The sequence below is a fragment of the Sciurus vulgaris genome (assembly GCF_902686455.1).
Source record: "Sciurus vulgaris genome assembly, chromosome: 2".
NCBI classification, from domain to species: Eukaryota; Metazoa; Chordata; class Mammalia; order Rodentia; family Sciuridae; genus Sciurus; species Sciurus vulgaris.
In genome coordinates this window covers 56,518,025-56,530,455 of record NC_136462.1, presented here as the reverse complement: position 1 = coordinate 56,530,455, position 12,431 = coordinate 56,518,025, and the positions used below count along the sequence as shown (strand labels likewise).

General features: G+C 40.4%; 1 protein-coding gene across 1 annotated transcript; it reads right to left on the bottom strand.

The window, feature by feature from the left end:
• Positions 1-3,389: 3,389 nt before the first annotated feature.
• LOC306653334 (glycosaminoglycan xylosylkinase-like) lies at positions 3,390-5,262 on the bottom strand. The gene has a single exon (XM_079126310.1). The coding sequence runs from the start codon at positions 5,109-5,111 to the stop codon at positions 3,882-3,884; it is 1,230 nt and encodes a 409-aa protein (XP_078982436.1). The 5' UTR covers positions 5,112-5,262; the 3' UTR covers positions 3,390-3,881.
• Positions 5,263-12,431: the final 7,169 nt, after the last annotated feature.

The window sequence follows — 12,431 nt, the reverse complement described above, 5'->3', positions numbered from 1 at the left end:
TGAATTTGGTAAAGTAGCAGGATATAAAATCAACACATATAAGTCTAATGCATTTCTATTCTTAAGTGATGAATCCTCTGAAAGAGAAATTAGGAAAACTACTCCATTCACAATAGCCTCAAAAAATAAAATACTTGGGACTCAATATAACAAAAGATGTGAAAGACCTGTAAAATGAAAACTACAGAATACTAAAAAAAGAAATTGAAGACGACTTTAGAAGATGGAAAGATCTCCCATGTTCTTGGACGGGCAGAATTAATATTGTCAAAATGGCCATACTACTAAAAGTGCTATACAGATTCAATGCAATTTCAATTAAAATCCCAGGGACGTACCTCATAGAAATAGAGAAAGCAATCATGAAATTCATTTGGAAAAATGAGACCCTGAATAAGCAAAGCAATCCTGAGCAGGAAGAGTGAAGCAGGAGGAATCACGATACCAGACCTTCAACTATACTACAGAGCCATAGTAACAAAAATGTCAAGATATTGACACCAAAATGGACAGGCAGACCAATGGTACAGAATAGAAGAAACAGAGACAAACGCACATAAATACAGTTTTCTCATACTAGACCAAGATACCAGACACATACATTGGAGAAAAGATAACCTCTTCAACAAATGGTGCTGGGAAAATTGGAAATCCATATGTAGCAAAATGAAGTGAAACTCCTATCTCTCACCCTGCACAAAACTCAACTCAAAATTAACCAAGGACCTAGGAATTAGGCAGAGACCCTGCACCAAATAGAAGAAGTAGGCCTAAAGCTTCATCATATTGGCCTATAACCAGGCTTCCTTAACAAGTCTCCCAAAACTCAAGAAATAAAAGCAGAAATCAATAAAGGGGATGAATTCAAACTAAAAAACTTTTTCTCAGTAAAGAAAACAAACAATATTGTGAAGAGAAAGCCTACAGAGTGGAAGAAATCTTTACTGCACACACTTCAAATAGAGCACTAATCTGAAGAATTTATAAAAAACTCAAAAAACTTTACACCAAAAATACAAATAACCCAATCAATAAATGGGCTAAGGAACTGAGCAGACACTTCACAGAATAAGATATCCAAGCGATCAACCGATATATGAAAAAATGTTCAACATCTCTGGTAATTAGAGAAATGCAAATCAAAACTACCATAAGATTTTATCTCACTCCAATTAGAAAGGCTATTATCAAGAACACAAGCAACAATAGGTGTTGGTGAGGATGTGGTGAAAAGGTACACTAATGCATTGCTGGTTGGATTACAAATTGGTGCAGCCACTCTGGAAAGCAGTATGGAGATTCCTCAGAAAACTTGGAATGGGATCCACTATTTGACCCAGCTATCCTGCTCCTTGGTTTATACCCAAAGGACTTTAAAAAATCAGCATACTACAGTGATGCAACCACATCAATGTTCATGGTAGCTCAATTCACAATAGCTAGATTGTTGAACCAACCTAGATGCCATTCAATAGTTGAATGGATAAAGAAACTGTGATATATATATATATATACACAATGGAATATTACTTGGCCATAAAGCAGAATAAAATTATGGCATTTGCTGGTAAATGAATGGAGTTGTAGAATATCATACTAAGTGAAATAAGCCAAACCCCAAAAACCAAAGGCTGAATGTTTCTCTGATAAGTGGATGCTGATACTTAATGGGGTAGTGGGTGAGAGGGTAGGGGGAGAATGGAGGAATGTTGGATTGTGTAGAGGGAAATGAGGGAAGGGGAGAGGGGAAGGAAAGATAGTGGAATGAGACAAACATCTTTCCCTATATACATGTATGATTACATGAATGGTGTGACTCTACATGGTGTACAACAAGAGAAATGAAAAGTTATAGCCCATTTGTGTACAATGAATCAAAATGCATTCTGGTGTCATGTTTTTTAATAGAACAAGTATGTCAACTTCTGGTTTGATGCTTGAGTGTTGTCTGTATCATATTTTATAATTTACCTGGTCTCTGTAGAATCCAGTGGATTTTGGAGAATGTCTGTCACAAGCACATCAAAATAACATCCCTGAGAGCACTCACTGTACCTGATGAAAAATATTTGCTAGTAAAGATTAAGTTGGTTTCAAGTATGTGGTATGGAGCCATTGAGTTAGAAAATATATTCTATTCTATCCAATTAGATAAGAGAATAGGAAATATTTCATATTCACATAGAATGGAGCATAATGTTCACTTGAAGGTATGTGCTAGGACTGTTTTAACTCTCCTACTTTCTGTTATAATATTGCCTGAAGATATTTAGGCCATTTTGACATTTGGCATTGCACTGGTTTGTTACTTTGACAACATTATGTTGATTAAGTTGAATCTGGAAGAGAGAGCACAATGCAGGTACCGGTAAGACATGTCCTCCAGAGTGTAGAAAATCATCACGACCTGCATGACGTTTCCTCAGTTTCTCTGAACCAGGGCTGATGAGGGGATTGGAAATAAGAAATATAAGAAATAAATACAAAGACTCAATCATAGGTGGAAGCAGACTTGGGTGAACCAGCCCTGGTGGGGTCTGATCTCTAACACCAAGCAAGACTCTGTGTTTTATTGTATAGGCAAAAATATCAGAAGCATTTATTGTGAGAAAGCTTCTTCAAGGCAAACAAAAGTGAGGTTGAGCAGGAACAGGTGAATTGGGGCTCATCTCCTTGCAGATATCTTCTCTAGCTCCCTATAGCTGGCAACTCAACGCTATTGAGCATGCTCGTGTCGTTCCCCCCCCACCCCCCAGGCAGCTGGTGTTTGAACTCAAAGCTATCAAACCCATAAATTCCTTACCAAGCATGGAATCTACCCCATTCACAGTGGCCACCTGCGAATGGGCGTTTCTCTCAGCCCCATCACACTGAAAGATTCCCAGAAGCAGTGTCTCACTGTCCAGGGCTACTGAGTTCAAAGCAATGATTTATTCTCTGCTCCCCACAGAAAATAAACCCTATAAAGATTTAAGTACTTGTCACAACTATAAATCGTTTAAGAGTCTATCGATCAGGGATGTGCTTGAATATATCCTCAAAGTAAAAGACAAAGTATTGCATCTCAGACATTAAAAAGAAGCGCAATACCTGGAGGGGATTTGAGTTGGACAGGCAGCATAGCCCTATAACTAGGGATACTTCTCCAGCCTACATACTGGGTGATACAAAGGGCTGCCACCTTCAAATGGGATCCAGAGGAGAAAGAGCTCAGTAATAGGTATGTGAGGTGGTATAAAAAGCTTGCCACTTGAGCCATACAATTTGTAGAATCTATGATATTAAAGGTACTCTGGAGGTAAGATGCTGGGTGGAGTTTGTGGCAAGTCTCAGTAGGCAGATCATGTTAGCCCCTTCGGTGGATGATATGATTTTTTTTTTTTTTTTTGGCTCAACAGAACACAAAGTTTTATTTGCCGCCACTCCGTAGGAGGCAGTAAGCTTTCAAATTAGACTAGTCTTGGTAAAAAAGACAAGAGATTGTAAAGTGTTTCCACAAAATTCACAGATGTGGAGAAAGGACCGCAAGGTTCACCTCAAAACACACACTCTGGAACCAATTCCAGCATTCACTTATCCAAATGTCACACCAGTGTGTCCTTTGGTATGGGAATACAGACTGACCGACGCTGATGACCACCGCTAGAAATGGCAACTGCGAGGAGGTCGGAAGTGTTTGTGCAGGAACATCCCGTGCTCTGACACTTGTGGTCTTTGCTTTAGTTTCCATTACAGAAAAAAACAAAGACACCCAAGGCCACCCTGTCCTCCACCACCACAACTTGCTGCTGGCCACTTCTAAGCCATCTCATACCATTTGGAATTGATTGTGCTGTTTCTCTATCTTTGTAAAAATAAGTTTCACTTATTTTGTGTGAGAGTTACAAGTGGGAGAGAGGCATCCTGTCTTCTACTAGCACAGGGTCCATCCCAAACTGGTCAGTGCACTGCTTCACGGTGGCCAGGACATTCAGGAGCCGCTGGTCCACAGCATCTAGGTGAGGATCGGAGAGCACGGGGGAGATAGGATCATGGGCCATGGCAGATTTTAAGGCAGACTTTAGTACTCTATTCTTTAGGTAGTTCAGTCTGTTCCAGGTAGAAACCCTAATGATGCAGCACTGATAAAGAGGGGCAAGGATGCTTCTCTCATCCAGCGAGGGGTTCCCAAAGCTTTTGGCATTATCAAGAAGGATGAGCATACTAGCGCCCTCATCATCCTGAAAACTCTCATAGTGATGGCGGTCAGCATTGCCAATTAGGTAATCAAAGACAGAGGTGTCAATGATGTCCAGGAAGCGTGGGCCCGAGTCATACGGGGACGTTTTCTTCACAGCATCACAGTAGCTCTCATCATACTCCCACCTGGCCAATTTGCCTTCTCGGTAAGTCCTGCCCCAGGGGTGTCGGTGTTTCTGTAGAGGCCACACATCTGGAAGCCAAAGTGTGACAGATCCCTCCATTGTGTCTCCATCGGCACAAGCTGGCTCTGTTTCTCGGCAGTAATAGCACTTCCCATAGAAACAAGTATTGTTTCCTACAGCTAAGAAGGTGCTCAACAGCTGTTCTGTAGCAACAGGCTTGATCTCTGTCCGCAGATTAACAAATCTGCCAACCACCAAGGGGGCTCGGCGGAAACCCAGAATCCTGTCCAAATGAAAGACCGCTACCTCTGCATTGTGTCTGTCATAACCAGCATATGGCTCCCCTTCCACCACATAGTCTCGGCTATACCGCTTAGGTTTGAAGACAACTTTTTGTCCTCCTTCAAGTATCAGTAAGGCTTTCAGCTGTGTCCCTTTATAACCCACATCAGCTTTAATGATTTTCTTGGTGGCCATGGCATGCATGATCGCCCCCAGTTCTGGTGTCTCTTCAGGGTACACTTCTCGGGGTACCACCCACTGGGCTGCAATCTCCCATGGAGACTGCAAAGTGTGGTCCAGCTTGGGTGCCAACTCCACCCGCAAGCCAGTCATCATTCGGTGAAAAGCCCTCTGGTCCTCCCGGTTGGCAGCTGATGTATCTAAGTTGTCAATCAGGAAAACTTTGGTGAAGATAAAGATGACAAGGAGTATTGCTAACAGCACGACTCGCTGCTTAAGCTTCATGGTGACCTCTTTTCTTCCTCCCCTAACCCACTCTCTCACTTATTAAGGAGAGCAGGTGGTGATGGTCAGCAAGGAGATTCCATGATTACACACACTGGTCCATTTCTTCACTGGAGTGTCCCCACAATCCTTGGTACATGTGAGGCACTGGGTTTGATTCTCAGCACCACATATAAGTAAATAAATAAAGGTTCACCAACAACTTGTGACTAGGCCTCAGAAGAACACTCTCATCAAGTCAAGGTTGCAAATAATTCATCCGCTCAGTTGCCTGCCACAACGGCACATTCTTCTCCCTCTTCATCTTCAACTTGGAGTCTTCAACTAAAATTCAAAATTGGGACTGCCGTGTCGTTTCCTTAAGTCGTGTCCGCTGCCAGCGCCAGGCGCACGACCCGGAGAAGACCGCGGGCCCCGGGCACCGCTGCCCTCGCCGCCGGCCTGCAGGTCACCCGCGCTGCTCGGCCACGCGGCGGGCCCGGTAGGGACTCCGCGAGCGCGCGCTGCCCCCGGGCCCCCGCAACGGGTGCTCGGCAGGACTCGAGGAGGCAGCCGCGCCAGTCGCCTCTGGGGACCGCGCTCGGCGCGAGAGCGGGTCACCAGAAGGACCACGGGCGACCCGGGCGGCCCCAGGTAAGGCCCGCGCCTCAGGCGGGCCGGGAGGCGGCGGCCGAGGCCGCGTCCCTCCTGCCGTGACCGTCCGCAGGGACGCGGGCTCGAGCCAGCCTCCGGGCGGCCGCGGCCCCCAGCCCGGGACCCGCCCGCCGCCGGCCGGTACTCATGATATGATTTTTGATGTGCTCCTGGTGCCTGATGGAGAGAGGATGCCTGGCCATGAAGCAAAAAATGACTATGAATATAGAAATATCTATCATGAGTTGAGTCCTGTCAGACTCATCAAATGGTAGGGTTATTCAGGCCCAGCCACAGTGCACTGCAGGATGGAAGTGGTACCTCTGGAAGCAAGTACAAGCATGAGAAAGTGGCAAAATCAGACTTCCTGAGTAGGTGTCACAGACCCACCATGGCACCTTTAATTGTTTCATCAACGACCTTTTCTAACACTTAATGCCTGTGGTTTATGAAGGATTCTACCTGAAAGATAAAGAAAAAAAAGAAAAAACAAGCTTAGTTATAGATCAGCTCAGTATATAAGTGGAAGTTAAGACTAGCTTCATTCAAAGGTTGCCTTGACAGACATAACGTCCTGGGAAACATGGTCTCCTACGTCTTCCTTATCTCACTGGCATGGTCTTTTCCACTCTTAACCACAGCTCCTCTTCCATCATATTAAAACCATTAACCTTTCAAGTCATTTTTAAAAATCTACTTACTTGCCTCTCTTCAGAATTATCACCCATAACTTTGTCAAGTTCCCTCCCATTTAGAGCAGGGAGCTTATTCGACATGTAGAAAGTAGATTTGTTATCATTTTGACCCACGGATTGCACATCATTGCCACAGACCATGACTCTATCAGTATAATTTGTTTCAAGATATCAGGGTAGTTTCATAAGGGTTGTCTTCAGAGTTTTTATATCTATGCGATTAAAAGAATATTAAACCCAAACCAGGTAAGACTTGTCAAACATGATCATCTGTTAAGAAAAAAAAAAAAAGAAAATTATTTAGGGTTCTTTTATTTTTTTGATACTAGGTATTGAATCCAGGGGTACATTACCACTGAGCTACATCTCCAACATTTTTACTTTTTATTTTAAGACAGGATCTTGCTAAGTTGCTTAGGGCCTCACTAAGTTGCTGAGGCTGGTTTTAAACTTGTGATCCTCCTGCCTTAGCCTCCTGAGTTGTGGGAATTACAGGTGTGTGCCTCTGTGCCTGGATTTAAAAAAAAATTTTTTTTTAGTTGTAAATGGACACCTTTATTTTATTTATTTTTACGTGGTGCTGAGGATCAAATCCAGTGCCTCACACATGGTAGACAAGCATTCTACCACTGAGCCACAATCACAGCCCCTGGATGGGATGTTTTTGATGGTGAAAGAAAATGGTTTCTGGAAAGACGAAAGAGCTCGGAACTTTTTTTTAATTAATTTATTTATTTTAATTAAAAATCATGAATTTACATAGGGTAATCTTGTTTGATTCATTCTGTTATTTTTTCCCTTCCCCCCCACTCCTCCCACCCCTCTTTTCCCTCTATACAGTCCTTCCTTCTTCCATTCTTACCACCCTCCTTATCCCTAACCCTAACCCTAACCCTAATGCTAACCCCTCCTACACCCCCTTATATGTCCTCATCCGCTTATCAGCTAGACCATTCGTCCTTTAGTTTTTTGAGATTGGCTTATCTCACTTAGCATGATGTTCTCCAATTTCATCCATTTGCCTGCAAATGCCATAATTTTATCATTCTTTATGGCGGAGTAATATTCCATTGTATATATATATATACCACAGTTTCTTTATCCACTCATCAACTGAAGGACATCTAGGTTGGATCCACAATCTGGCTATTGTGAATTGAGCAGCTATGAACATTGATGTGGCTGTATCTCTGTAGTGTGCTGATTTTAAGTCCTTTGGGTGTAGGCCGAGGAGTGGGATAGCTGGGTCAAATGGTGGGTCCATTCCAGAGCTTGAAACTTTCTAATCAAACTTTTTTTTTTTTTTTTTTGTACTGGGGGTTGAACTCAGGGATGCTTTACCACTGAACTTTATTTATTTTTTGAGACTAAGTCTCTAAGTTGCTGAGAGTCTCATTAAATTGCTGAGACTGGCCTTGAACTTGTGACCCGCCTTAGTTGCTGGGATTATGATCAGATATTTGTCTACAAAAAGATAAATGCAAAGAGAAAGAAAGGAAGTTGCTTATAGAAACAAAGAAACTAGGCTTAAAATCAGAAAGAAGCCTGGGAACAAGAGCCTACCTATTCTCTTGGCATTATGGAAGAAATTCTGAGAGCATCTTAAGCAAATATGTGTCTTTCTTGTTTATTTATTTATTTTGGTACCAGTGATTGAATCCAGGGTCTGTTAATCACTGAGCCACGTCCCCAGACCTTTTCAGTTTTTCTTTTGAGACAGGGTCTCTCTGAGTTGCTTAGGGTCTTGCTAAGTTGCTGAGGCTGGCTTTAAACTCGCAATCCTCCTGCCTCAACCTCCCAAGTTTCTGGAATTACAGGCATGCTCCAACATGCCTGATTAAATAGGTGTTTTTTGGACTGTTAATTTTTTTTTTCTAAAATTCTCTTTCAAGCCAGACTTAAAGATACCATGATATATGTTATCTTGTAAAGCAAATTTTGTTTGATCAGAGGATAATTCGAGTTTACTATTATTATTATTTTGCTGTACTACAGAACATTTTCCCCTTATAAATGTACACAAATGATATGTGAAGGAGTTCTTCAATCAGTTTTTATAAAATGAATATTTCACTTTAATCAAGAATATGCCAGAAGTCAGAAGAGTTATTGGATTTTACAGATTTCCACTAGATGGCAAGCATCATCTTTCAATTTCTTAGTGGCATCAAACTAAAATATTGCTGCTATTTAAAACTTACATCTTTACTTGAGACAGATGCACTTGTATCAAAAAATAATAAAGGCATTGATTCACAAATTGAGCCAAATTTAGAATCAAGTTATTCGTCTGAAAATGAAAAATATATTGATAGCTAGTAGTTCTATTTGAAGAATATATATTCATTTATTAATTTGACAAACATTAAATACCTATGTATGATCATATTTTGTTTAATTCACTTTCTCTACCAGTGAAGTTAAGCGTTTTTCTTGTTTTCTTTTGTGGTGACTGGGGATTGAACCCAGGGCCTTGTGCTTGTGAGGACAAGCACTCTACTAACTGAGCTGTATCCCCAACCCCCTGGTGTTTTTTATTACTCTCATTTTTAGAGTTTGCAAAGAAGTTTACAGTGTTCTGACATTACCTTAATGAAAGCCTGTGTATAAAGAAATAAAAATGATTGCAAAATATGCTTTTATTAGCTCACAAAGCATCTGTACAACTTTGCCTCTCAAGCATATGAAAAATGAGAAGAAATGGCATAAAATTGCAAATGTACTACAGAGGAAGAAAATATATAGAGAAACAAGAGAGTAAGAGAGAAATGTATGTGTGAAAACATGTGAGGAAACTTTCTATAAGAAATCATAATTCAAGTAACAAAAACCTTCTCCGTGCATGCTTCCTGCTGTGGAAGAATTTTGTACAAATACAAATTCAATAAAATGAAAGTTTAAAGGCAAGAGTATAAAACAAAAGATGGGGGAAAAAGTAAATGCAGTCAAGGAAACACACTCAGATGTGAAACAGTTTTTTAAATTTAATAAATATATTAATAAGGAACAGAAGAGTCAGTTTAAAATTCAAATTAATGTGATTGAAGAGAGTCATAACAGTGAAATGAAAGCAAGATGGAGATGAAAGCAACTAGGAAGAGACTGACAGGCATGGACAACTGACAAAATAATTGACATCTCCAAAGTAGACAAGAAAATTTAATAAAAATTTTCTTTGATAAGAAAGTGCATACGCTGCATATGGTGGTGCATGCCAATGCCTTGGAAGGCCGGGGCAAGAGGATTGCGAGTTTGAACCCAGCTTCAGCAACTTATTGAGGCCCTAAGTAACTCAGTAAGACCCCTGTCTCAAAATAAAATACAAAAAAGGGGATGGGGATGTGGCTCAGTGGTTCTTCCCCAGTACCAAAAACAAAACAAAACAAAACAAAACAAAAAAACAAAAAAACAAAAACAACTGCTTATATTTAACAGGACAACTAGATACTGAATTATCAACATTGAGACTTTTTTTTTTTTGTATTAGGGATTAAAAAATTCTTTAGAGAGAAAACAGAAAAAGCAAGTTATTTGACAAGGGGGAAATTCAAGCTTGCATTAGATTTTTTTTTTTTTTTTTTTTACAGAAACATTCAGTGCTGGTTGTACTACCGCATTCTTAGACAAAATATTATATCCACCCATGTTATCATTCAAATAAAAAGGATTCAGGGAATAAGCATTTAAGAGTTCTTTTAAGAGAAAAGAGAAAAAAAGAAACCCATCAAGCTCTTATCAAAAGAAGTTCAGCTAATCATTAAATTAGTTAAAAAGTAGAGAATCCAGAAATGGAGACATATCTAGTGAGAATAGTGATAAGTGCTTGACTGTGGAGTTAAGAGTCGAGTAAGGCATTTCTGTCCTCAAGGAATTTAGCATAGTGGAAAATTCAGAGATATCACTCAGTCTGAATACACTTCTACACTGGTAGTACAGAGGAAAGAGTAATTCTGCATAAGTTACTCGAAACCCGAGGTTTGAAAGAGGAGCACCCAAAAGCTAGGAGGAAAGTAACAGAACCAAAGGAGGAGCAAAGTGCAGAGGCTTTGGGATTTGAGGTGGCAGTGTGGGATGACTGTGGAAGGGCGTGTGGAAGTGGCAGGAGAGGAGCCTGGAAAATCTTAAGCAGCTTATAAAGGGCGTTTGTCTTAATCCTAGTTGAAGGGCTTTAATCTGGGAAGTAACTAATGTATGTATTAAATAATGTTTGCTAGGAGCTGGAGTGAAGGAGGAGGAAGTAGGGAGTTGTTGCTCTGTTGGTATAAAGTTTCAATTATGCAAGATGAATAAATTCTAGTGATCTAGTGATTGTGTAGGTAATACAGTATCATGCACTTAACATTCTGTTAAGAGGGAAGATCTCAAATTGTGTTCTTAATATGAAACAAAGCATACAAAAGGACAAATTTTTGGAGGTCATGGATATATTTACTACTTTGTGACGATGGGCACACGCATATATTGGAACTCATAGAGGGTATAAATTACACATATACAGGTTTTTATTTTGCTTGTTTGGTATTTCAGTTTTACCTCAATAAAAGGTAAAATTTCACCCTGGTAACAGCTTGGAGAGATTCAAGAAATTGACACAAAATTATTATGTGGATCATTGTGGGGGGTTGTTTAGGAAAAGTTTTGTCCAGAAATAGAACTTAGGCTTTCCCCATCAACCTACGGACGGGGTGGGCCAAAAAGTCAAAAGGGAGGGAGGGACCTGCTTCACTGTGCTCTTTGTCACTGTCGGGCCAATAGGGTCTTCTGCATCACAGTTGTTTCCTATTTGAAATAAGACTTAGCCTTGGTACTATGTTTGCTTTCTTGCCTTTTTCTTGGATGTGCTTTTCGATTTCGTGTAGCTGCTTCATTTTATTTTAAGTAGTAGTATCTTTTTCAACCTTTAAAGAGGTAGACATACTGAAAAGATGTGTTATAGCCACCAGATTTGTTTTCGTGATCAATTACGATTTTCATGTGATCTTCATTGACCCCACCATAGTCAGTTATATGTTCATTATTTGACAAGTTCATTAATTTTTTATGTTCATTTAAAAGGAACCCAGGACTCAATAATTTTGCTTCTATTAATGTGTTTTAGTTATTTAAATGGAAGTACAGAATTCTGGCTGTGGAAGATCAGAGCTAGAAGAGTACCTTTAAAGTCTATGCTGAAAATGTTTCTTAAGCTTTAATGTGACTAGAAATCACCTGGTGTTCTGTTTAAAATGCAGATTCTGATTCAGAATGATTCGGCATTTTATTTGCTTATACTTTTTTTAATACATTGTTGGTGGGATATAAATTAGTATAACCACTTTGAAAAACAGTATGGACATTCCTCAACAGATTAGGAATAGAACCACCATATGACCCAGCTATTCCACTCCTTGTATTTATCCAAAAGAATTAATATCAGCATATTATAGCCCCACAGGAATATTAATGTTTATAGCAGTGCAATTCACATTAGCTGAGTTCTGGAATCAGCCCAGGTGCCCATCAACAGATGAATGAATAAATAAGATGAGGTATGTATACACAATGGAGTTTTACTCAGCCATAAAGAAGAATGAAATTATGGCATTTGCAGGTAAATGGATGGTGTTTTAGTCAGTGTTTTCACTGCTGTGACCAAAAGACCTGACAAGAACAGTGTTAGAGGAGGAAAAGTTTATTTGGTGTTCAAGGTTTCAGAGGCCTCAGACCATAGTTCGCCAGCTCCATTGCTTTGGGCCTGAGGTGAAGCAGAACATACTGGTGGAAGAGAGTGGTGGAGGAAGACATGGCCACCACAAAGCAGAGAGATCAAGCTTGGCTCACCAGGGACAAAATACCCCAAAGGCACGCCCCTCAAAAAGCCACCTCCTTCAGTCACACCCTACCTGCCTTATCACCTAGTCCATTTATGTAGATTAATGTGCTGCTTAGGTTAAGATTCTCACAGCTCAATCATTTCACCTCTACACTTTCTTGCATTGTCTCACATATGAGA

What these genes read in the sequence shown, in the direction of transcription:
- LOC306653334 (XM_079126310.1), bottom strand. Translation starts at nt 5,111, where the DNA reads ATGAAGCTTAAGCAGCGAGTCGTGCTGTTAGCAATACTCCTTGTCATC.